General features: G+C 51.0%; 1 protein-coding gene across 2 annotated transcripts in view; it reads left to right on the top strand.

The window, feature by feature from the left end:
• cpamd8 (C3 and PZP like alpha-2-macroglobulin domain containing 8) overlaps positions 1–26,040 on the top strand; it is a 136,593-nt gene that overhangs the window by 97,353 nt on the left and 13,200 nt on the right. For both annotated transcript variants that reach the window (XM_078556145.1, XM_078556146.1), the window contains exons 37-39: positions 14,688–14,762; positions 16,463–16,568; positions 18,846–18,956. In XM_078556145.1, the coding sequence (XP_078412271.1) occupies positions 14,688–14,762; positions 16,463–16,568; positions 18,846–18,956 (292 nt within the window). The remainder of the gene's footprint in view (positions 1–14,687; positions 14,763–16,462; positions 16,569–18,845; positions 18,957–26,040) is intronic.

Raw genomic sequence — 26,040 nt, 5'->3', positions numbered from 1 at the left:
TCTCTCGGTCTCTGGATCTCTCTCTCTCGGTCTCTGGATCTCTCTCTATCGGTCTCTGGATCTCTCTCTATCGGTCTCTGGATCTCTCTCTCTCTCGGTCTCTGGATCTCTCTCTCGATCTCTGGATCTCTCTGGGTCTCTCTCTCGATCTCTGGATCTCTCTGGGTCTCTCTCTTGGTCTCTGGATCTCTCTGGGTCTCTCTCTCGGTCTCTGGATATCTCTGGGTCTCTCTCTCGGTCTCTGGATCTCTCTGGATCTCTCTCTCGATCTCTGGATCTCTCTGGGTCTCTCTCTCGATCTCTGGATCTCTCTGGGTCTCTCTCTCGGTCTCTGGATCTCTCTGGGTCTCTCTCTCGGTCTCTGGATATCTCTGGGTCTCTCTCTCGGTCTCTGGATCTCTCTGGGTCTCTCTCTCGGTCTCTGGATCTCTCTGGGTCTCTCTCGCACTCTCAGTCTCTCTCTCGGTCTCTGGGTCTCTCGGTCTCTGGATCTCTCTCTCGGTCTCTGGGTCTCTCTCTCGGTCTCTGGGTCTCTCTCTCGGTCTCTGGGTCTCTCTCTCGGTCTCTGGATCTCTCTCTCGGTCTCTGGATCTCTCTCTCTCTCGGTTTCTGGATCTCTCTCTCTCTCGGTCTCTGGATCTCTCTCTCGGTCTCTGGATCTCTCTGGATCTCTCTCTCGGTCTCTGGATCTCTCTGGGTCTCTCTCTCGGTCTCTGGGTCTCTTTCTCGGTCTCTGGATCTCTCTGGGTCTCTCTCTCGGTCTCTGGATCTCTCTGGGTCTCTCTCTCGGTCTCTGGATCTCTCTGGGTCTCTCTCTCGGTCTCTGGATCTCTCTCTCGGTCTCTGGATCTCTCTCTCGGTCTCTGGATCTCTCTCTCGGTCTCTGGATCTCTCTCTCGGTCTCTGGATCTCTCTCTCGGTCTCTGGATCTCTCTGGGTCTCTGGATCTCTCTGGGTCTCTCTCTCGGTCTCTGGATCTCTCTGGATCTCTCTCTCGGTCTCTGGGTCTCTCTGGGTCTCTCTCTCGGTCTCTGGGTCTCTCTGGGTCTCTCTCTCGGTCTCTGGGTCTCTCTGGGTCTCTCTCTCGGTCTCTGGATCTCTCTGGGTCTCTCTCTCGGTCTCTGGGTCTCTCTCTCGGTCTCTGGATCTCTCTCTCGGTCTCTAGATCTCTCTCTCGGTCTCTGGATCTCTCTCTCGGTCTCTGGATCTCTCTCTCGGTCTCTGGATCTCTCTCTCGGTCTCTGGATCTCTCTCTCGGTCTCTGGATCTCTCTGGGTCTCTGGATCTCTCTGGGTCTCTCTCTCGGTCTCTGGGTCTCTCTGGGTCTCTCTCTCTCGGTCTCTGGGTCTCTCTCTCGGTCTCTGGGTCTCTCTGGGTCTCTCTCTCGGTCTCTGGATCTCTCTGGGTCTCTCTCTGGGTCTCTCTCTCTCGGTCTCTGGGTCTCTCTCTCGGTCTCTGGGTCTCTCTGGGTCTCTCTCGCACTCTCAGTCTCTGGGAGTCTCTCTCGGTCTCTGGGGGTTTCTCTCTCTCGGTCTCTGGGTCTCTCTGGGTCTCTCTCTCGGTCTCTGGGTCTCTCTGGGTCTCTCTCTCTCTCTGGGTCTCTCTCTCTCTCGGTCTCTCTCTCTCGGTCTCTGGGTCTCTCTCTCGGTCTCTGGGTCTCTCTGGGTCTCTCTCGCACTCTCAGTCTCTGGGAGTCTCTCTCGGTCTCTGGGGGTTTCTCTCTCTCGGTCTCTCGCTCTTTCTCTCTCTCTCTCTCTCTCTCTCTCTCTCTCTCTCTCTCTCTCGGTCTCTCTCTCTCTCTCTCTCTCTCTCTCTCTCTCTCTCTCTCTCGGTCTCTGGGTCTCTCTCTCTCTCGGTCTCTGGGTCTCTCTCTCTCTCGGTCTCTGGGTCTCTCTCTCTCTCGGGCTCTGGGTCTCTCTCTCTCTCGGTCTCTGGGTCTCTCTCTCTCGGTCTCTGGGTCTCTCTCTCTCGGTCTCTGGGTCTCTCTCTCTCGGTCTCTGGGTCTCTCTCTCTCGGTCTCTGGGTCTCTCTGGGTCTCTCTCTCGGTCTCTGGATCTCTCTGGGTCTCTCTCTCGGTCTCTGGATCTCTCTATCGGTCTCTGGATCTCTCTCTCGGTCTCTGGATCTCTCTCTCGGTCTCTGGATCTCTCTCTCGGTCTCTGGATCTCTCTCTCGGTCTCTGGATCTCTCTCTCGGTCTCTGGATCTCTCTCTCGGTCTCTGGATCTCTCTCTCGGTCTCTGGATCTCTCTCTCGGTCTCTGGATCTCTCTCTCGGTCTCTGGATCTCTCTCTCGGTCTCTGGATCTCTCTCTCTCGGTCTCTGGATCTCTCTCTCGGTCTCTGGATCTCTCTCTCTCTCGGTCTCTGGATCTCTCTCTCGGTCTCTGGATCTCTCTCTCTCGGTCTCTGGATCTCTCTCTCTCGGTCTCTGGATCTCTCTCTCGGTCTCTGGATCTCTCTCTCGGTCTCTGGATCTCTCTCTCTCGGTCTCTGGATCTCTCTCTCTCGGTCTCTGGATCTCTCTCTCTCTCGGTCTCTGGATCTCTCTATCTCTCGGTCTCTGGATCTCTCTCTCTCTCGGTCTCTGGATCTCTCTGGGTCTCTCTCTCGGTCTCTGGATCTCTCTGGGTCTCTCTCTCGGTCTCTGGATCTCTCTGGGTCTCTCTCTCGGTCTCTGGATGTCTCTGGGTCTCTCTCGCACTCTCAGTCTCTCTCTCGGTCTCTGGGTCTCTCTCTCTCGGTCTCTGGGTCTCTCTCTCGGTCTCTGGGTCTCTCTCTCGGTCTCTGGATCTCTCTCTCTCGGTCTCTGGATCTCTCTCTCGGTCTCCGGATCTCTCTATCTCTCGGTCTCTGGATCTCTCTCTCTCTCGGTCTCTGGATCTCTCTGGGTCTCTCTCTCGGTCTCTGGATCTCTCTGGGTCTCTCTCTCGGTCTCTGGATGTCTCTGGGTCTCTCTCGCACTCTCAGTCTCTCTCTCGGTCTCTGGGTCTCTCTCTCGGTCTCTGGATCTCTCTCTCGGTCTCTGGGTCTCTCTCTCGGTCTCTGGATCTCTCTCTCGGTCTCTGGATCTCTCTCTCGGTCTCTGGGTCTCTCTCTCGGTCTCTGGGTCTCTCTCTCGGTCTCTGGATCTCTCTCTCGGTCTCTGGATCTCTCTCTCGGTCTCTGGATCTCTCTCTCGGTCTCTGGATGTCTCTGGGTCTCTCTCGCACTCTCAGTCTCTCTCTCGGTCTCTGGGTCTCTCTCTCGGTCTCTGGATCTCTCTCTCGGTCTCTGGATCTCTCTCTCTCGGTCTCTGGATCTCTCTCTCTCGGTCTCTGGATCTCTCTCTCTCGGTCTCTGGATCTCTCTCTCTCGGTCTCTGGATCTCTCTCTCTCGGTCTCTGGATCTCTCTCTCGGTCTCTGGATCTCTCTCTCGGTCTCTGGATCTCTCTCTCGGTCTCTGGATCTCTCTCTCGGTCTCTGGATCTCTCTCTCTCGGTCTCTGGATCTCTCTCTCTCGATCTCTGGATCTCTCTGGGTCTCTCTCTCGATCTCTGGATCTCTCTGGGTCTCTCTCTGGATCTCTCTGGGTCTCTCTCTCGGTCTCTGGATCTCTCTGGGTCTCTCTCTCGGTCTCTGGATCTCTCTGGGTCTCTCTCTCGGTCTCTGGATCTCTCTGGGTCTCTCTCTCGGTCTCTGGATCTCTCTGGGTCTCTCTCGCACTCTCAGTCTCTCTCTCGGTCTCTGGGTCTCTCTCTCGGTCTCTGGGTCTCTCTGGGTCTCTCTCTCGGTCTCTGGATCTCTCTGGGTCTCTCTCTCGGTCTCTGGATCTCTCTGGGTCTCTCTCTCGGTCTCTGGATCTCTCTGGGTCTCTCTCGCACTCTCAGTCTCTCTCTCGGTCTCTGGGTCTCTCTCTCGGTCTCTGGATCTCTCTCTCGGTCTCTGGGTCTCTCTCTCGGTCTCTGGATCTCTCTCTCTCTCGGTCTCTGGATCTCTCTCTCTCTCGGTCTCTGGATCTCTCTCTCGGTCTCTGGGTCTCTCTCTCGGTCTCTGGATCTCTCTCTCGGTCTCTGGATCTCTCTCTCGGTCTCTGGATCTCTCTCTCTCGGTCTCTGGATCTCTCTCTCTCGATCTCTGGATCTCTCTGGGTCTCTCTCTCGATCTCTGGATCTCTCTGGGTCTCTCTCTCGGTCTCTGGATCTCTCTGGGTCTCTCTCTCGGTCTCTGGATCTCTCTGGGTCTCTCTCTCGGTCTCTGGATCTCTCTGGGTCTCTCTCTCGGTCTCTGGATCTCTCTGGGTCTCTCTCGCACTCTCAGTCTCTCTCTCGGTCTCTGGGTCTCTCTCTCGGTCTCTGGGTCTCTCTCTCGGTCTCTGGATCTCTCTGGGTCTCTCTCTCGGTCTCTGGATCTCTCTGGGTCTCTCTCTCGGTCTCTGGATCTCTCTGGGTCTCTCTCTCGGTCTCTGGATCTCTCTGGGTCTCTCTCGCACTCTCAGTCTCTCTCTCGGTCTCTGGGTCTCTCTCTCGGTCTCTGGATCTCTCTCTCGGTCTCTGGGTCTCTCTCTCGGTCTCTGGATCTCTCTCTCTCTCGGTCTCTGGATCTCTCTCTCTCTCGGTCTCTGGATCTCTCTCTCGGTCTCTGGATCTCTCTCTCTCGGTCTCTGGATCTCTCTCTCTCGGTCTCTGGATCTCTCTCTCTCGGTCTCTGGATCTCTCTCTATCGGTCTCTGGATCTCTCTCTATCGGTCTCTGGATCTCTCTCTCTCTCGGTCTCTGGATCTCTCTCTCGGTCTCTGGATCTCTCTGGGTCTCTCTCTCGATCTCTGGATCTCTCTGGGTCTCTCTCTCGGTCTCTGGATCTCTCTGGGTCTCTCTCTCGGTCTCTGGATATCTCTGGGTCTCTCTCTCGGTCTCTGGATCTCTCTGGATCTCTCTCTCGATCTCTGGATCTCTCTGGGTCTCTCTCTCGATCTCTGGATCTCTCTGGGTCTCTCTCTCGGTCTCTGGATCTCTCTGGGTCTCTCTCTCGGTCTCTGGATATCTCTGGGTCTCTCTCTCGGTCTCTGGATCTCTCTGGGTCTCTCTCTCGGTCTCTGGATCTCTCTGGGTCTCTCTCGCACTCTCAGTCTCTCTCTCGGTCTCTGGGTCTCTCGGTCTCTGGATCTCTCTCTCGGTCTCTGGGTCTCTCTCTCGGTCTCTGGGTCTCTCTCTCGGTCTCTGGGTCTCTCTCTCGGTCTCTGGATCTCTCTCTCGGTCTCTGGATCTCTCTCTCGGTCTCTGGATCTCTCTCTCGGTCTCTGGATCTCTCTCTCTCTCGGTTTCTGGATCTCTCTCTCTCTCGGTCTCTGGATCTCTCTCTCGGTCTCTGGATCTCTCTCTCGGTCTCTGGATCTCTCTGGGTCTCTGGATCTCTCTGGGTCTCTCTCTCGGTCTCTGGATCTCTCTGGATCTCTCTCTCGGTCTCTGGGTCTCTCTGGGTCTCTCTCTCGGTCTCTGGGTCTCTCTGGGTCTCTCTCTCGGTCTCTGGGTCTCTCTGGGTCTCTCTCTCGGTCTCTGGGTCTCTCTGGGTCTCTCTCTCGGTCTCTGGGTCTCTCTGGGTCTCTCTCTCTCTCTCTGGGTCTCTCTCTCTCGGTCTCTCTCTCTCGGTCTCTGGGTCTCTCTCTCAGTCTCTGGGTCTCTCTGGGTCTCTCTCGCACTCTCAGTCTCTGGGAGTCTCTCTCGGTCTCTGGGGGTTTCTCTCTCTCGGTCTCTCGCTCTTTCTCTCTCTCTCTCTCTCTCTCTCTCTCGGTCTCTGGGTCTCTCTCTCTCTCTCTCTCTCGGTCTCTGGGTCTCTCTCTCTCTCGGTCTCTGGGTCTCTCTCTCTCTCGGTCTCTGGGTCTCTCTCTCTCTCGGTCTCTGGGTCTCTCTCTCTCTCGGTCTCTGGGTCTCTCTCTCTCTCGGTCTCTGGGTCTCTCTCTCTCTCGGTCTCTGGGTCTCTCTCTCTCTCGGTCTCTGGGTCTCTCTCTCTCGGTCTCTGGGTCTCTCTCTCTCGGTCTCTGGGTCTCTCTCTCTCGGTCTCTGGGTCTCTCTCTCTCGGTCTCTGGGTCTCTCTCTCTCGGTCTCTCTCTCTCGGTCTCTGGGTCTCTCTCTCTCGGTCTCTGGGTCTCTCTCTGTCTCTGGGTCTCTCTCTCTCTCTCGGTCTCTGGGTCTCTCTCTCTCTCTCTCTCTCTCTCTCTGGGTCTCTGGGTCTCTCTCTCTCGGTCTCTGGGTCTCTCTCTCTCTCTCTCAGTCTCTGGGTCTCTCTCTCTCTCTCTCTCAGTCTCTGGGTCTCTCTCTCTCTCGGTCTCTGGGTCTCTCTCTCTCTCTCTCTCTCTCTCTCAGTCTCTGGGTGTCTCTCTCTCTCTCTCTCTCTCTCTCTCTCTCGGTCTCTGGGTCTCTCTCTCTCTCCCGGTGTCTCTCGATCTCTTTTTCTCGGTCTCTGTGTCTCTCTGTCTCTCTCCTGGTGTCTCTCTATCTCTTTCTTTCGGTCTCTGGCTCTCTCTCTCTCTGTCTCTCTGTCTGCTTGCTTCTTTCTGTCATGTTTAATTGAAACCATTTCTAACTCAGTTCCTGCTGACGGGACAGAACTGTCTAGTTGTGATGTAGTTTGTAAGTTGGTGATTGGCTGTGTGATGAGGACAGACACGATGCAATGAGGGAGAAACGAGACTAACGGGTGCTGTGAGCCAGACTGTAACTGCAGCATGAATGCATGATCCCTGAGTGAGGTTCGGGGGTGGAGTGTGATGGGGCGTTCTCAGTGTAATTGGAGTTTACAGCTGTTTATTGGGAGTATGATCTCTGGAACATCTGGAGTTCATTTCCGTGGAGACTCTCTTGCGATGTTTGATGCTGTGAGTATCTTGTACATTATAGGCTCCACCTCCTGGCGAAAGCAAGGGCCTTCTAATGTCAGCGTGGGTCCCATTTGACCCTTGGAAACAGTGAGGGGCTTGCATAGTGTCTGTGAGGGTCTCGCTTAGTGTCTGTGAGGAGTCGGTGAGGGTCTCGCTTAGTCTGTGAGGAGTCGGTGAGGGTCTCGCTTAGTCTGTGAGGAGTCGGTGAGGGTCTCGCTTAGTCTGTGAGGAGTTGGTGAGGGTCTTGCTTAGTCTGTGAGGAGTCGGTAAGGGTCTCGCTTAGTCTGTGAGGAGTCGGTGAGGGTCTCGCTTAGTGTCTGTGAGGAGTCGGTGAGGGGCTCGCTTAGTGTCTGTGAGGAGTCGGTGAGGGGCTCGCTTAGTGCCTGTGAGGAGTCGGTGAGGGTCTCGCTTAGTGTCTGTGAGGAGTCGGTGAGGGGCTCACTTAGTGTCTGTGAGGAGTCGGTGAGGGTCTCGCTTAGTGCCTGTGAGGAGTCGGTGAGGGTCTCGCTTAGTGCCTGTGAGGAGTCGGTGAGGGTCTCGCTTAGTGCCTGTGAGGAGTCGGTGAGGGGCTCGCTTAGTGCCTGTGAGGAGTCGGTGAGGGTCTCGCTTAGTGTCTGCGAGGAGTCGGTGAGGGGCTCGCTTAGTGTCTATGAGGAGTCGGTGAGGGTCTCGCTTAGTGTCTGTGAGGAGTCGGTGAGGGGCTCGCTTAGTGTCTATGAGGAGTCGGTGAGGGGCTCACTTAGTGTCTATGAGGAGTCGGTGAGGGTCTCGCTTAGTCTGCGAGGAGTCGGTGAGGGGCTCACTTAGTGTCTATGAGGAGTCGGTGAGGGGCTCGCTTAGTGTCTGTGAGGAGTCGGTGAGGGTCTCGCTTAGTGTCTGTGAGGAGTCGGTGAGGGGCTCGCTTAGTCTGTGAGGAGTCGGTGAGGGGCTCACTTAGTGTCTATGAGGAGTCGGTGAGTGTCTCGCTTAGTGTCTGTGAGGAGTCGGTGAGGGGCTCACTTAGTGTCTATGAGGAGTCGGTGAGGGGCTCGCTTAGTGTCTGTGAGGAGTCGGTGAGGGGCTCGCTTAGTGTCTGTGAGGAGTCGGTGAGGGTCTCGCTTAGTGTCTGTGAGGAGTCGGTGAGGGGCTCGCTTAGTGTCTGTGAGGAGTCGGTGGGGGGCTCGCTTAGTGTCTGTGAGGAGTCGGTGAGGGTCTCGCTTAGTGTCTGTGAGGAGTCGGTGAGGGGCTCGCTTAGTGTCTGTGAGGAGTCGGTGAGGGTCTCGCTTAGTGTCTGTGAGGAGTCGGTGAGGGGCTCGCTTAGTGTCTGTGAGGAGTCGGTGAGGGTCTCGCTTAGTGTCTGTGAGGAGTCGGTGAGGGGCTCGCTTAGTGCCTGTGAGGAGTCGGTGGGGGGTTCGCTTAGTGTCTGTGAGGAGTCGGTGAGGGTCTCGCTTAGTGTCTGTGAGGAGTCGGTGAGGGGCTCGCTTAGTGTCTGTGAGGAGTCGGTGAGGGTCTCGCTTAGTGTCTGTGAGGAGTCGGTGAGGGGCTCGCTTAGTGTCTATGAGGAGTCGGTGAGGGTCTCGCTTAGTGTCTGTGAGGAGTCGGTGAGGGGCTCGCTTAGTGTCTATGAGGAGTCGGTGAGGGGCTCGCTTAGTGTCTGTGAGGAGTTGGTGAGGGGCTCGCTTAGTGTCTGTGAGGAGTCGGTGAGGGGCTCGCTTAGTGTCTGTGAGGAGTCGGTGGGGGGTTCGCTTAGTGTCTGTGAGGAGTCGGTGAGGGTCTCGCTTATTGTCTATGAGGAGTCGGTGAGGGTCTCGCTTAGTGTCTGTGAGGAGTCGGTGAGGGGCTCGCTTAGTGTCTGTGAGGAGTCGGTGAGGGGCTCGCTTAGTGTCTATGAGGAGTCGGTGAGTGTCTCGCTTAGTGTCTGTGAGGAGTCGGTGAGGGGCTCACTTAGTGTCTATGAGGAGTCGGTGAGGGGCTCGCTTAGTGTCTGTGAGGAGTCGGTGAGGGGCTCGCTTAGTGTCTGTGAGGAGTCGGTGAGGGGCTCGCTTAGTGTCTGTGAGGAGTCGGTGAGGGGCTCGCTTAGTGTCTGTGAGGAGTCGGTGAGGGTCTCGCTTAGTGTCTGTGAGGTGTCGGTGAGGGGCTCGCTTAGTGTCTGTGAGGAGTCGGTGAGGGTCTCGCTTAGTGTCTGTGAGGAGTCGGTGAGGGGCTCACTTAGTGTCTATGAGGAGTCGGTGGGGGGCTCGCTTAGTGCCTGTGAGGAGTCGGTGAGGGGCTCGCTTAGTGTCTATGAGGAGTCGGTGAGGGTCTCGCTTAGTGTCTGTGAGGAGTCGGTGAGGGGCTCGCTTAGTGTCTATGAGGAGTCGGTGAGGGTCTCGCTTAGTGTCTGTGAGGAGTCGGTGAGGGGCTCACTTAGTGTCTATGAGGAGTCGGTGAGGGGCTCGCTTAGTGTCTGTGAGGAGTCGGTGAGGGTCTCGCTTAGTGTCTGTGAGGAGTTGGTGAGGGGCTCGCTTAGTGTCTGTGAGGAGTCGGTGAGGGGCTCACTTAGTGTCTGTGAGGAGTCGGTGGGGGGTTCGCTTAGTGTCTGTGAGGAGTCGGTGAGGGTCTCGCTTAGTGTCTATGAGGAGTCGGTGAGGGTCTCGCTTAGTGTCTGTGAGGAGTCGGTGAGGGGCTCGCTTAGTGTCTGTGAGGAGTCGGTGAGGGGCTCGCTTAGTGTCTATGAGGAGTCGGTGGGGGGTTCGCTTAGTTTCTATGAGGAATGCAGCACTCCCTTGGCACTCGCCCTCCCGACACTCCGGCGCTCTCTCGGCACTGCTCTGGGTGTGTCATCCTGGAGTATGGGCTCATGTCTCTGGAGTTGGTCTTGAACCTGTGATCTTCCAACTGTGAGGTGAAGTTTGATTCTGTGATCATAGCTATCTCATCTGTTAATGCCCATTGGTTAGGGAAAAACAGCAGCTCCCTCCCTAACAGCACGGTGGGTGTACCTACACCACATGGACGGCAGCGGTTCACGTGGCAGCTCACCACCACCTTCTGAAGGGCATTTAGAGATGGGCAATAAATGCTGGCCTAGCCAACGATGCCCACATCCTGTAATTGAATTTTTAAAAAAGCTTGATGTAGTAAGATGTTCCAAGGTGCTTCACAAGAATTCAACAATCTGATACCGAGCCACTTAAGGAGATATTAGGACAGGTGACCAAAGCTTGTCAAAAAAGGAGCGTCTTTAAGGAGAGAGAGGTGGAGAGGTTCAGGGAGGGAATTCCAGAGCTTGGGACCCAGGCAATTGAAGGCACGGCCACCAATGGTGGAGCAATTAAAATCAGTGATATGTAAGAGGCCGGAATTAGAGGAGTGCAAATATCTGAGAGCATGGGGCAGGAGGAGGTTATAGAGCTAGAAAGGGGCAAAGCCGTGGAGGGATTTGAAAACAAGGATGAGAATTTTGAAATCTACGCTTTGCTTAACCAGGGCCAATGTGTGACAGTGACCACAGTACGTGATTGGTGGATGGAACTTGGTACAAGTTAAGACATGGGCAGCAGAGTTTTGGATGACCTCGAGTTTTCAGAGGGTAGAATGTGTGGCCTGGAGTTTGTTCTAAAAGTCAAGTCTAGAGGAAACGAAGAAAGGAATGAGGGTTTCCGCAGTGGATAAGCTGTGACAGGGACAAGATCAAGCAGTGTTATGGAGCTGGCAATAGGTGGTTTTAGAGATGGTGCCAGAATGAGGTTGGAAGCTCATCTTGGGGTCAAATATAAACCAAAGTTGTGAACAAACTGGCTTAACCTGAGACCATTTCCAGGGAGAGTGAGCAATGTAGTCATGAGCTAGGGAATGGAGTTTGTGGCAAGGACTGAAGACAATGGCTTCTGTCTTCCTGATAATTAATTGGAGGAATTTTCTGCTCATTCAGTCCTGGATATCAGCAAGCAGTCTGATTAATGTAGAGAGAGTGGATGGAAGGAGCCAGTGTTCCAGCTCCTGGTCACTGTCCAGGGGTCACTGGACAATGTCATGTGTGAATATCATCTGTGCTGTTGAATGAAGAACCTTGGCATTGGGCTAAGGTCAGGCCACTTGCACACTGTATAGCTCAGGGTAAGGCAAAGGCAGAAATTATAGAGCCCCGAAGATTCCAAAACATACCTCAGTGAAATGAGGAAAATTTATCCAGTGAATTTAACCCCTAAAATACCAAGAGGCAGATGGTCAACAAAACATTAATGCAGCTAGTTGACTATCGAAGCTGACAGTGGGGCAGGGGCTACAATCCAGTTACAGCTTTATTTAAAATACTCTTGTATGATCACTTGATGTTTTATGTTCTCTGTGGATTAATTCATGACTGCAGTGGCTAATAGACCTGAAGATTCTATCCCTGGTCTATGATGAATAAGCTGACTGGAATTAGGGTGGTTAAGGAGGGGACCATTAGCCAGGGAGTCAAAGCTGGCATGTTCATCTTGAAGGATGTGTGCCTGTCCGCATGTGTTTGTCTTTGTGTTTAACATTTGTATGTGAAGGTGTCTCCAGAATATACTCGCACCCATTCAGATGGTAGTATTGTTCAGGAGAGCAGTTGGTTCACTAACCTGTTACTCACTACACAGGTCGAGGCAAGGAATGAGCCCAGGGTGAGGTTGCTGAGCACTTGAGAAAAGGGAGAACAGGAGAAAATGAATCCCTCCACATCCAAAATAAAGGGAACTTCAAAAGAATCGACAGTTCATGCAAAATTATGGGATCAGCAGAGTAGGTCACTGCTGGGGTTAAAGGTTAAATGCCACCAACAGTCGCCAAGTTATTTGAATCATTAACTGCCTGTCAAATGCTGTGAAACATGGGATGTTCTGCGGCAGCCAAAGGTCATTTTGAAGGCGTGCTTGATTTAAATGATAGTTGCTGTAATAATGTACATGTATAACGAAGTCTGTAAGTCCATTTTCAATTCCCTGATCCAACTGGTTATTGATGCCCATATCTAAACTTTATTAATCATCAAATATATTGCACAGAAACAGGCCATTTGGCCCAACTAGTCCGTGCTGGTGTTAATTCCTCACATGAGTCTCCTCACACACAATCAACATCTTCTATTCCTTCTCCCTTGTGTTTATCCAGCTTCAACCTTAAAGGACTCCTTACTTTACTGATTAATAATTAAAGTATTGGGAGATCTAACTGCCCCCAACTCCCTCCAGCATGCTCTTCCCCTCACCCCCTTCTTGGCACACTCTCCCCCTCACCTCCCTCTTCTCCAATCCTCCTAGTGCGTTCTCACAACCCCCCACCCCGTGCTCCCTCTTTACCCCCCTCCCCCGCCCCACGGCAACGTGCTCTCCCCTCCCCCAGCCCCTGCACGTTCTTCTCACCCCCAACCCCACCCCCAACCTGGTGCACTCTTTCCCCACCCCAATGCGCTCACCCCCTACACATACTGCACCCCAACACATACACTCTTTCCTCACCCCCACTGTCACACTCACTGAATACTGTAAGTTCCCTTGGAAAGCTGGATTTTCTCCTGCAGTATTGCCAAAGCAACATTCCTGATGCTGATTGGAAAACTGCTGTATTGCTAAGCACTGTAACGTGGAGGGGGGAGGTAGTGGAGGGGGGAGGTAGTGGAGGGGGGAGGTAGTGGAGGGGGGAGGTAGTGGAGGGGGGAGGTAGTGGAGGGGGGAGGTAGTGGAGGGGGGGGCAGACTGAGTGGGGGGTAGTGGAGGGGGAGGGCAGGCGGAGTGGGGGGGTAGTGGAGAGGGAGGGCAGGCGGAGTGGGGGGGTAGTGGAGGGGGAGGGCAGGCGGAGTGGGGGGGCAGTGGAGGGGGAGGGCAGGCGGAGTGGGGGGGCAGTGGAGGGGGAGGGCAGGCGGAGTGGGGGGGCAGTGGAGGGGTAGGGCAGGCGGAGTGGGGGGGTAGTGGAGGGGGAGGGCAGGCTGAGTGGTGTGAATTAATCCTTGCAGCAATGCCACCTCAGGTTGTCCGCCTGCAAATGCTGTTCCCAGCTGTGGGTGGAGTGAGGGTTGGGGCTGTTCATCAAGTTGGCCTGTAAAATGCAGCTCTCACTGGGGAGCACAATTCTCCATGGCGCCAGAGTGCAAGAGAACATCGTAAAGCGTCTGTCTGCGGCCAGTCACTGCCCTTCGAACCATGAAATATTAACGACAGACTTCGGGGCCTGTAAAACCCTAACACCAAATTAAAAGAGGCTCTTTACTTGCCTCAGATGTAAGTTCAAGTTGTGCATTTATCATGGGCTTTATTAGATGGAACTTTTGCTCTAGTTTGTGTTTTATGAAGTTTCCCTGGAGACTGGGTAATATTTCTTGTGATGAAACTGTAATGTGGCAGAATGTGAAAGGCAGGATCTGGACTCTGACTCACACAGACAGACCTCTTCTTTGTTACTCTGTGCTCCAGCCTGTGATTCCCTCGTTGCTGTTGCCCAGCAAGTGTTTGTGATGTTGCCCTGCCATCTCTTGAGATGCTGTGTTTGAGAGAGAGACATTGAATCTGAGTGGCACAGCCTCAAGATTGTAGCAGCTACAAGTGACACGGGGGTGTCCCATTAAAAAAAGACCCGCCTCATCCCATGTTCCCCCCCACCAACAACATTAATATTAAAAAATAAGTCATTCAGAAGACGGTGGATCACTTTTATAGTTTTATATACATTAAAACATTTCTGGCAGACTGGTATTCTGGGTTGGCACATGGGCCTCCCAGTCACAGGGACCGCACCTGGATCACAGCCCAGTTATCTGTTAGATCGAGGTTTTCTTCATAATGGGGATTAGATTAAGTCTCTGAGCCCCTGTGCCTTCAGTTGGTGAAGGCAATGATACGCTTAGGCACAGAGAGCAAAGGCCCAAGATTCAGCCCTGTGTCTGTGCTCTGTGGGCTGATCTCTGCCAATTAGAGGCTAAATGTTTCTAAATCACTGGTTAGGACTCTGCTGGAGAATTGTGTTCAATTCTGGGTGCCACGCTTTTGGGAGGGATGTCGAGGCCTTGGAGAAGGTGCTGAGGAGATTCACGGGGATGGTGTCAGAGATGAGTGACTTCAGACATGTGGAGAGACTGGAGAAGCTGGAATTGTTCTCCTTCGAGTGAAGAAGGTTAAGAGGAGATTTAACAGTGGTGTTCAAAATTATGAGGCGTTTTGATGGAGTAAATGAGAAACCGTTTCCAGTAACAGGAGGGTCAGTAAGCAGAGGGACACAGATTTAAGGTCATTGGCAGAAGAACCAAAGGGGGAGATGGGGAATCTTTTTTACACAGTATTGTTGTGATCTGGAATGTGTGCACTCAAACAGCAAACATAGTATCAGAATCTTCAGTGACGCCCTCCACAGTTGCATAACCTGCCAACCTCTCTCAGTTCAGGTTGCTGAGTGAAGGATAACACTTGATTGAAGTAGGGCTTTGCAATGAGGGTCAGTAGACCTTTAATGGGAGTTAACTCCTTCAGGACAGAAAGAGACGTAAATATATCTACAGATGAAATGCAGAGAGGCAAGATCTATAATATGTTTCCTGTCAACTCTCCATTCTAAATCCCTCTGTTCCTGTTTATAATGGGAGCTTCCTATGTAAACTTGTCACAGAGTAAATAAACCATCTGCCATTGGAGGTGATGTAGGGTTACCAGGACAAGGAGTGAAAATACTTGAAGAGGACCTCTAACCTTGAGTCACCTGAAGGTCACACTTAGCCCTAACTCCTCATGCGGAACTAGTTGTTTTGACAAATAGTTTTGTTGACCAAAAGATTTTAAAGGTTGACAAAATTAAATTTGGTTTATTTTGTATGTCCAAAAGGGAGAAATTCAACATAACTTTCTCTTCTCTCGCAGCTGCTCCTGGGTAAACAGATTGAACTGAAACGGTATGAAGTGGACGGAAGGAAAGTTCTGTTTTATTTTGATGAGGTAAGAGAGAAGCTTTTAAAAATATGAAATAAAATAAACCATATCATCAGGAAGGACTCCTTCCTCAGCCTGTACTAGGTCAGCTGATCTGACCAAGATTGGTTAAGTTAAATTCAACATAGAAACCAGCCATTCAGCCCATCCAGTCAGTGTTTGGTCTTTACTTTCCATACAAGCAGTATTTTAATCCTGTGTCCTTCCTTGTTCCCAGACCCCTTCTTCCCCTATCTTTCAACAACTGATGTAACCTGTTCTTAAATGTTCACCTGGCCTGTGTTTCCATCAGTAACTCCAGGTGTGCATTCCACAGCTCCAACACCCTCTGCATTAAGCTTCTGCTGCTCTCTGTATTGCATTTGTTCTCGTATCGATGTCCCTTGGTTCTGGACCGAAAACTGAGTTGGGCCGACACACTCTCTCTCCCTCTCTCTAGGTTTGCAAGTGAAGAAATGTGTGGGTGAGGCATTTCTTGGAGAGGTGGGCAGAGAGGGAAGGGAAAACAAATTCTTAAAATGAGTGTCTGCATGACTCAGTGTGTACTTCTCTTGCCCGTGTGGCAGAAGGTTGTGGTTTCACGTCCAAGCCCAGATTCTTGAGCCCATGATCCAGACTGACCACCCCAGTGCTGCACTGTCGGAGGGTCAGCGCTGAGGGAGCGCTGTGCTGTCGAAGGGTCAGCGCTGAGGGAGAGCTGCGCTGTCGGAGGGTCAGCGCTGAGGGAGAGCTGCGCTGTCGGAGGGTCGGCGCTGAGGGAGCGCTGTGCTGTCGGAGGGTCGGCGCTGAGGGAGCGCTGCGCTGTCGGAGGGTCGGCGCTGAGGGAGCGCTGTGCTGTCGGAGGGTCGGCGCTGAGGGAGCGCTGTGCTGTCGGAGGGTCGGCGCTGAGGGAGCGCTGTGCTGTCGGAGGTTCAGCGCTGAGGGAGCGCTGCGCTGTCGGAGGGTCGGCGCTGAGGGAGCGCTGTGCTGTCGGAGGGTCGGCGCTGAGGGAGCGCTGTGCTGTCGGAGGGTCGGCGCTGAGGGAGCGCTGTGCTGTCGGAGGTTCAGCGCTGAGGGAGCGCTGCGCTGTCGGAGGTTGTGCTGAGGGAGCGCTGCGCTGTCGGAGGGTCGGCGCTGAGGGAGCGCTGCGCTGTCGGAGGGTCGGCGCTGAGGGAGCGCTGCACTGTCGGAGGGTCGGCGCTGAGGGAGCGCTGCACTGTCGGAGGGTCAGTGCTGAGGGAGTGCTGCGCTGTCGGAGGGTCGGCGCTGAGGGAGCGCTGTGCTGTCGGAGGGTCAGCGCTGAGAGAGCGCTGTGCTTTCAGAGGGGGCCATCTTTTGGATGAGATGTTAAACATGGCCCAGTCTGCCCCCTCGGGTATCTGTAAAATATCCCACGGCTGCTATTCTGAAAAATAGCAGGGAGTTATCTCCAGTGCCCTGGCCAATATTTATCTCTCAACAAATATCACTGAAACAGATTATTCAGTTATTATATTGTCAGTTGTGGGATCTTGCTGTGTGCTGCCACATTTCCTAAGGACAGTGACTTCACTTCAAAAGTACTTTCCTGGCTGCATAGCAATTTGAGATGTGAGGTTGTGAAAGATGCTATAGAAATGCAACTTCTTTCATTCTTTCTTTAAATATTGAATCAGGTGTGGACAATGTGGACATTTTGAGGCTTTCTGAATGTCTCTCCCTCTCTGTGTGTCTCCCTCTCTCCTCAGATACCCAGCCAGTGTATGACCTGTGTCAAGTTCTATGCATACCGGGAGTATATTGTTGGGAAAACAGCTCCTGTCCCAGTCAAGGTGTATGACTACTATGAACCAGGTAGGCACCTGCAGCTTGTGCACAGGATAGCTCTGTGGTTTGGGGTCTCCATGAACTGAAGATTAATAAGAGTCATTGAGGTCTACAGTACAGAAAAAAGGCCCTTCGGCCCATCGAGTCTGCGCCGGTCAAACAAGTACCCAACTATTCTAATCCCATTTCCCAGCACTAGGCCCATAGCCTAGCAATTCAGTAGAAAACTCATAAGGGACATTTAAATCATTGCCTAGCAATACTTGTTTAATTACAGAAACATTGGAATTGAAAAAGGAGTTGTTTGATTGGCAACCAAGTATCATCCAATTGAACAATGAAGAGTCTGTTTGCCTTCTGATTTGCTGTTGGAAGGCAGGTGCAATGAGGATGGACATGAAAGGCAACCAATGGGAGGAGACAGGATGGTTGGAGGGAGGAGACCATGTGACCAAACCTCCAAGACTATGCCCAAACAGAGTTGGCAACCCTTACCCATGGCTCTTGGACTGTGCGAGCTGCCCACAGGCTTGGTAATTGGAATGGATTCAGGACCCAGTGTGAACGGTTCCAAAGGCACAAACAGTGAGGACAGTTTGCAGCAATTAACAGCTGCTGACTCCCTTTTAAGAAGCCGGTTTCAAACTTGCAGAGTCCCAGGATTAACATGGGCATGGGGAGAAACTCGCTTGAAGGACACAATCTGTGCCACCATCTCAAGAGCTTTCTCATGTTAAAATGTGACCTTTATGTACCAATCCCACAGCCTCCAGCTTGCTACCCTCATCAGTACCTGAAGACTTTTCAAATGAAAATCTCAGCTGTGGCTCCCCCAGTGCCTCGATGGGTAACTATAGGGCCCGGTGTGGTACTGAGGCACACTTACCACCAGGTTGCACTTGGGGAGGAAGGTGATGGAGGGTCTCATGTAGACCCTCCCTGGTGGATCAGCCTGCCCTGGTGGATCAGCCTGCCCTGGTGGATCAGCCTGCCCTGCTGTCCTTGCCTGGTTTAATGGGAGCAGCTGGGTTGAAGAACATTAGTTGTTACCTTGGGCTCCATGTGGCCGGCCAGTGAAACCCATCGTTCATCGTCACTGGGTTAAAATCCTGGAACTCCCCCTCTTACAGCGCTGTGGATGTACCTACACCACATGGACTGCAGCGGTTCAAGAGGGCAGCTCACCAGCAGCCTCTCAAGGGCAATTAGGGATGGGCAATAAATACTGCGCCCAGTCAGCGATGCCCACATCCTGAAAATGAATTAAAGGAACAGAGCCACTTAAAGGGAGGTGGCCACATTTGGTGGGGATGGGGAGCCACATTTGTCCATTAGAAACATTGACCTTGATTTTTAAGTTGGGAGTGATGCGTTGCAGGAAAAGCAGACGGGTGATGATAAAGCCAGACTGTCGGATAAGATGCACAGCCCACACCCCCACACTGAACCACTGATTAATGACTGATCTCCCTGACTATGGCCTGGGATCTGCTGCTCTCAGGTTTAACTCCTCTCCCAGGAAATTGAGCTGCTTCACAAACTTACCTGAAATGATGAGGTGAATTTCACCGGTGAGTGGATGGGTATGTAATCGAACATGAATCATTAGCCAGATATGTTGAAAATGTGGGAATTATTCTAAGAAGGGCCTTATTATCAAAAGTAAATAATTTGTCCGGCTCCAGAATTTAAAACTGGAGCCATTTCAGTTCTGTCACAAACTCTATTAAATTTCACGCACAATTGGGAAGCTGGGAGCTCAGCTGAATCTTACAGAGCATGATCCCAGGCTCAATCCATGGACAGTGCTTGACTTGGGGGCCTGCCATCTTAGCAAGTGGTCTGGTATTTTAATCTGCTCACATCTGCACTGTTAGGTGGAGCTAAGTGACATTAGTTTAAGTCATTGCTCTGGAACCCAGTGATGTAGGATTTGGACAAATTAGATCTGGCCAGACCCAGAATTTAACAACTTAAGGACAGCAAATGTATACAGGAAATGCAGGACGATTTTTTTTTAATGAAAAGGATGGTAGGAACAGATTACCAGCATGAATTAATAACAAGAAAGAACAAAACAGGTTCTGGTCAGCAAATGGGATTCTGGTTTATCAGTACGCACAGAATGAACACTGGGGATAGGGAAGCAAGATGGGCCGGAGGTCACATTCCCAGTTTGAACTGAGTTAACCTTTTACTGTGGGGAAGGTCATAAAGTGTAATTTTGGAGATTACACCACGGGGATTGTTGAGCTGTTGTATTTGGTCGTATGATGTGTATTGATGGTATTTTTGCCCTTGCAGCATTTGAGGCAACACGCTTTTACAATGTGAGTGAAACAAGTCCTCTGGCTCGTGAGCTGTGTGACGGGACCACCTGTAATGAGGTAGAAAGCTCAGCCAATCAGTGGATAGGTATGTATTCAAACCTGACTGAGAATTTAAGAATTACGGCACCAGAAGTCGTGGTTCAAAGTAAATGATTTGTTGTCTGAGCCATGGGGGAGGAAGGTGCTGTTTCAGTTGTCTGTGAGTTGCTATAGTGCATCCACAAATTTAAACATTACATCCTTGGTGCGGTAAATGGCTGAGGGATTGGTTACTGAGGTCCATTGGAAAGGGGCTCCATCAAGTGAACTGTTCTCACTGGCTATTGTCAAACTTTGTGTGAGTTGTTGCAGCTGGGCCTGTGTCCAGGGGAACAGTGAGTATCCATCACATTCCTGACTTGAACCTTTGCAGATACTGAGGAATTGAGGGATCAGCAGGTGAGACACCCCTTGCCCTTGTGGTCACTGTGTCGATATGGTTGACCAGGTTCGGTTCTTGGTCTGTGGTAACCCCCAAGATGTTGGCAGTGAGGGGCATTTGGTTGTGATGGTACAGATGCAGGTCAAGGGGAGGTGGCTGCACTTTCTCATGATCAAGTTGGTCATTACCCAGCACTTGTGTAGCACGAATGTTAGCCACTAGTTGTCAGCCTGAGTCTGGGTGTTGACTGTGTCATTATTAGAGGAGCTGTGAATGGAACTAAATACCCTGGAAATGTCAGCAAACCACCCCAGCCATGAGCTTATAATAACAGGAAGGTCATTCACAGAATCTCACAGTGCAGAAGAGGCCCTTCAGCCCATCGAGTCTGCACCGACACGTGAGAAACACCTGACCTACCTACCTAACCCCATTTACCAGCCCTTGGCCCACAGCCTTGTTATGGCGTGCCAAGTGCTCATCCAGGTACTTTTTAAAGGATGTGAGGCAACCCGCCTCCACCACCCTCTCAGGCAGCGCATTCCAGATCGTCACCACCCTCTGGGTAAAAAAGTTTTCCCCCTCATCCCCCTCCCCCCTCCCCCCTCCCCCACTAAACCTCCTGCCCCTCACCTTGAACTTATGTCCCCTCATGACTGACCCTTCAACTAAGGGGAACAGCTGCTCCCTATCCACTCTGTACATGCCCCTCATAATCTTGTACACCTCGATCAGGTCGCCCCTCAGTCTTCTCTGCTCCAACGAAAACAACCCAAGTCTATCCAACCTCTCTCTATAACTTAAATGTTTCATCCCAGGCAACATCCTGGTGAATCTCCTCTGCACCCCCTCCAGTGCAATCACATCCTTCCTATAATGTGGCGACCAGAACTGCACACAGTACTCCAGCACTTACAGATAGATGGTTCGGCTGAACATACTTCCTCTTCCACTTTCTGGGCCGTTACTGATGGGGCCCATCCAATATTCTTCATCAGTTGAACTTTGTAGTGTTTTGTTTATAACTGGGTGTTTTTCTAGAGGTTGCTAAACTTCAAACATGTTATTTGGGACTGGAGTCAAAAATAGGGAAACTGGCCTAGCGTCTCTGCAAGATTCTGGTGAACTGCTTGGGTTTTTATGACAACCTGGAAGCTTCTTTTGTTGTCCTATTTCTGATGCCAGACCACAAATTACCAGATTTATTCAGTTCAATTTCACAACATATCCTGGTGGGAATTGAACTCAGTGCTTGCTGATCCTGTGCCAGATCCATTGGCTATTTGTTGTACCCATTAGTTAAAATGGTGCAAAGTTAGAATCTATCATTGGTGCTGTTGGAGGTGCCTTCCTTTGGATGGGGCATTAAACCAAGGCCTCACCTGTCCCCTCAGGTGGACATAAATGATCCCACAGCCGCGATTCAAAGACGAGCAGACAAGTTCTGCCCAGTGTCAGTGGCCAATATTTGTCCCTCAAGCAGCATCACTAAAACACAGATGATCTGGTCATTTATCACGCTGGTGTTTGTGGGAGCTTGCTGTGACTGCCACAAGAGAGACTACACATCAAAAAGTATTAATCGACTATAAAACACTGTGGGACATCCTGCTTATATATATATATATATATATATATATATAAAAAAAAACAAAACCCCTGCAGCAGCAGACTTGTGCAAACATACCTCAGAAACAGGCATGGAATGAGTCTCAGGAATCTCAAAACCCACACCCAGAATTACATACCTGTCAGCTGCTGCTGCTTGTAGGTTCCAGGCAGGCAACTGACTGAGAACAAACACATAAGGCCCCGGAATTAAAATGGTTTGGAGCTCATGTTGCCAAGGTTAAGAGGGGTGGTGCTGACTCTCACTCCAGCACTACCACCTCCTCAATCTAATTAGCAGCTACCCAACATCCACACCTAATTAAAATCAGGGCTTAAGTCCTTATGAAACTTTTGACATTATAAATGTGAACACTGGAATTTATAATGGAAACTGCCTATGTAAATAGCACCTCCACTGGCCAGAGAATGTAATTACAGCGTGACAAGTTTACATAGACAGTTACCATTGTAAATATGAATAAAGGACTTTTTATTGGAAGAAATTGACATATGCTCTTAACCTCTATATAAATTTAAAAGTTTAATGTCAAAACTTTTATTGAGGAAGAAATGTCTGTTAGTGAATAAACGCCAAGCAGATGTAGGGAGTGTTGGCTAGCTGTGATTGCTCTCACTTTGAAGTTGGAAACAAATGTTTATTTTTTTTTCTTTAGGTAAGAAACTGAAATAACTTTTACCCATTGATAATCACTGCATCGTGACCCAAGTGACAGCTCGTACCCCCTGTCCCCGGGCTCCTGATAGCTAGCACAAGCATGTTAATAGACTCAAAAGCAGCTGCAGAGAACTCCTGATGAAGCCCTTTTCAAGCTGAGCATGAGGGAAGTTTGCACCGTCTCCCCGATGGCCCTTTCCTTCCTTCCCTCTCCCCCACCCCCTCTCATCGTTGCCTAAAGATCATCGTAAACAAGTCAATCTGCTCCTGTAGAGACCTGTCCCTTGAATTCATTGATAATTTACAGCTAGTCTCCTCGTGAGGAGGCAGGCTGCCAAACCAGGCCCGAGCTCAGCATGTTGCAACCTGAGTGCAGACTCTCACTGAGGTATTAATTTACAAGGCAGGCTTGCTAGGTTTGGACCTCCTGATTACAGGTAGTTTATGGCCTGGCCTGGTGATGTTTTGTGACATTCTGGTTTCTTTTAAACTTACCTCATAGCTGTCAACTGGGAGCTAATGAAACACAGTCGCTTATAATAACTACAAATTATTACCGGACTGTCTGGGCCCTGCCGGCAGTTGCTTCATTCCCTCCAGTCAGAACATGACATTGTTGGGGAATGAAAGGAGCATTCATTTCGAAATAAACTCATAAAACTCACAAGGAAAGCAAGAAGCATTGTTCCTCAGCACCCCCCCCCACCCCCCTCCAAACCCTCCTTTACCCACTCCCCCAATGGCTCATGCTGGCACTAGCCTGTGTGCAACATGGCCTAGGCTCAATGGGTCAACATCTCTCTCTGGAATTATTGTCCGTTCACAAAGACTGAGACCCTAGATTCCAATTGTCAGCCATGCTTCAGTGAACAACACACTGCATCTGAGCGGAAAGTCATGGGTTCAAGTCAAACTCCAGAGACTTGGCATATAATCTAGACCGACATTCCCAGTGCAGTACTGAAGGAGCACTACATTGTCGGAGGTACCGTCTTTCGGATAAGATGTTAAACCAAGGTCTCATCTGCCCTCTCTGTTGGATGTAAGAGACTCCATGGGCACTGTTTCAAAGAGCAGGGGAGTTCTCCCCCGTGTCCTGGCCAATATTTATCCCTCAACCAGTATCACTAAAACAGATTATTTGGTGATTGTCATATTTCGGTTTGTGGGATCTTGCTGTGTGCTAATTGACTGCCACGTTACATTACAACAGCCCCTACATTTCAGAAAGTACTTCATTGTCTGTAAGGTCCTTTGGCGTGTCCTGCGGTTTGGAAAGGTTCTATAGAAATGCAAATTCTTTCTTTTGTCTTTGGGCTGGCTGATCTCCAGAGTGTTGACTGGGACCCGATGATTAATTTTCAAACCCCCTAGACTCAAATCAGCCAGGATTCCAGCTCCTGATCGGTACCCAGTGACCCTTGGCCACCCTCCTCACTTATAAGTGCCCTTGTATGTCATCAGGATGACTCTCTGTGATGGTTCCCCCCATGGTTGAAAGTCCTACCTGCACATACGGACAAGGAGCAGGAGGGGGTCATTCAGCCCCTCAGGCCTGCTCTGCCATTTAATAAGATCATGGCTGATCTGATAGTAACCTGAAATCTGCATCCCACCTACCCCCGATAACCTATTCTCCCCCCCACCCCGCTTACCAAGGATCTATCCACCTCTGCCACAAAAATGCACCAATCCAGCAAGAATGGGCACTTGGCCAATGTCCCAGAGGCCTCAGCCTCTCCTAATCAGACCAGCATCTTCAATCGCAACAACAACTTGCATTTATATAGCACCTTTAATCCCAAGGATTTGATGCTAAGCCACAGAACGAGATAACAGGACAGGTGACCAAAAACGTCGTCAAGGGGTATACTTGGCCGAAGAGGTCGGCTTGGAGGAGTGTTTTAAAGGAGGAGTGAGAGGCTGAGAGATTTAGGGAGGAAATTCCAGAGTTTAGGGCCCAAGCCAGCCTGAAGGCACAGCTGCCAGTGGTGGAGTGATTAAAATCAGGGGTGCTCAGGATTGGAAAGAATGCAGAGAAGTTGGAGAGTTGTGGGGCTGGAGGAAGTTGCAGAGATGGGGAGGGGTGAGGCCATGGAGGGACTTGAAAGGATGAGAATTTTAAAATTGAGGCATTGCTGGATCGGAGCCACCGTAGGTCAGCGAGCACAGGGACGATGGGTGAATGGGATTTGCTTAGTACAGAAAAGGGAGAGGACTGGAAAATTTAAGTGCATTCCTCGGTAAATGAGCCGTCATGCACCTTAATCTCTCATGGAGTGTCACAGTCAGAGTGCAACACTGCTGGGCAGTGCCGACTGCAGCTGCCCCAATGATGTAACCAAAAAAGTTCACTTGTGTTTTAGAAATGCCCCACGGGCATAATACAGCAGTTACTGTCGCCACGGCAACCACACCACTCATAATAAAATTGTAAACAAATCCTCTCATGCAACCTTGAGTTTTCCGTCACCAATTGCAAACATCTTTAAACAGACACCAGAGGAATTCGCCCTCCTGCTGTATTGCACCTTCAACAGCAACTTCCAAACCCGCAGCCTGTACCACCTAAAAAGACACGGGCAGCAGATCGATGGTCGATGGGAACACCACCATCTGCAATTTCCCCACTGACTTCCCCTCCAATTCCTGCACCTATATTCTTTCTATATCGCAGTTCCTTCACTGTCGCTGGGTCAAAATCCTGGAACTCCCTCCCTAACAGCACCGTGGGTGTACCTACAGCACATGGACTGCAGAGGTTCAATAAGGCAGCTCACCACCACCTTCTCAAGGGCAATTAGGGATGGGCAATAAATGCTGGCCCAGCCAGCGATCCCCACATCTTTTGAACTAATAAATTAGGACATCAGGAAAGATATATTGGTCTTGGAGGGGGATTCATCAAAATGCAGAGACTGGGTTTATCTTCCCTTGAGTTTAAAAGATTAAGGGGTGATCTAACTGAGGCGGGAGGGGGAGTCCAGAACAAGGTGGCAGAACATTAAAATTAAAGCCAGGTCATTCAGGGGTGGTGTGTGTAGAAGTGCTTCCTGACAAAGGGGAGTGGAAATCTGGACCCCTGTCCCCCAGAAAGCTGTTGAGGCTGGAGGTCATTTGGAGCTTTCATAATTGATAGATTTTTGTTGCGTAAATGTATTAAGGTTACAACCGAAGGTTGATTCCCACTGGCACCTTGGCAGTGAGGCCCAATGGGTCACTTGACTGTGGGAGCTTCATGTTTGTTCCTGAGCCGAACCTCAACCTCAAACTCTCAGGTCCTTTCAGACGAAGCTCAGGACTGGCGTCAGGAACAGGAAGATCCACTAGGCCAGGGTACTGATGTGGACCAATCACATTGCTCACTGAGAGCTAATTTAGGACCAAACTGTGACCTTCTCATCCACATAGCTCAGTTTTATCCTGGGCAGTGTTGTAACCGACTTGACCATTGAGGAGGAGGCTGAGATTAAATCTGCTCATGTGTTTGATACAGTTGGCGTCCTGATAAATTACAACCATTGGGTTCGATGCTCACTTAGATCAGGATTTTATTAAACATTACGCTGCTTTGATCATTTGCTCCCATGATAGAAATAAGATGGCCGGGGGAGGTGGGGGGGTAGTTTGACTGAAGTCCTTTGGGACATCCTTAGGTTGTGAAAGGTGCTATAGAAATGCAGTAAGTGCTTTCTGTTCCCACCTGCTTGCAGCTCGAGCCCCCCTAGTTTTGGAACAAGCTTGTCCAGCCTTTTCTCATGAGGGGCCACGTTTCAATTTTTTTCTTATTCAAGGGACCGAGAAGCAAATTCCAGCAAAATCAGGTTTGTCACAACATTAAACATGAATTTAAAAATAATCAATGTCAAAGCAATAAGTTAATCACTAATAAAGAAGAGTAACTAATAAAAATGACCGTTAAAAAGTTCCAAGCAGCGGAGCTAACCAATAAAACGGTTTTTGCTTTTTCACTTTTTTGTTAGACAGACTCGGCCCAAGTCCCAAGTCCACCAGGGAACGGGTGGGGACCGGGCCTGAGCTCAGGAGTTGGGTTTCATTAACACTGATGGTGCATTCGCCCCTGCTGGCACACACTCTGTGCTGGTCTCGATGGAATTCATACAAAAGTGGGGGGTCAGAAGCAGGTTATCTTTCAGCCTGGGTGTTCCTTTTTTAAAAAAATTCATTTATGGAATGTGGGCCTCACTGGCGAGGTCACGGTTTATTGCCCATCCCTAATTGCCCCTTGAGAAGGTGGTGGTGAGCTGCCTTCTTGAACCGCTGTAGTCCATGTGGTGTAGGTACACCCACAGTGCTGTTAGGGAGGGAGTTCCAGGATTTTGGCCCAGCGACAGTGAAGGAACGACCATATATTTCCAAGTCAGGATGGTGAGAGGTTTGGAGGGGAACTTCCAGGCTGTCGTGTTCCCATGTGATCCCAGGTCTCCCGGCTTGCTTTGT

This window comes from Cetorhinus maximus, chromosome 13 (assembly GCF_964194155.1).
Source record: "Cetorhinus maximus chromosome 13, sCetMax3.hap1.1, whole genome shotgun sequence".
NCBI classification, from domain to species: Eukaryota; Metazoa; Chordata; class Chondrichthyes; order Lamniformes; family Cetorhinidae; genus Cetorhinus; species Cetorhinus maximus.
This window is presented reverse-complemented; position numbering and strand designations above follow the sequence as displayed.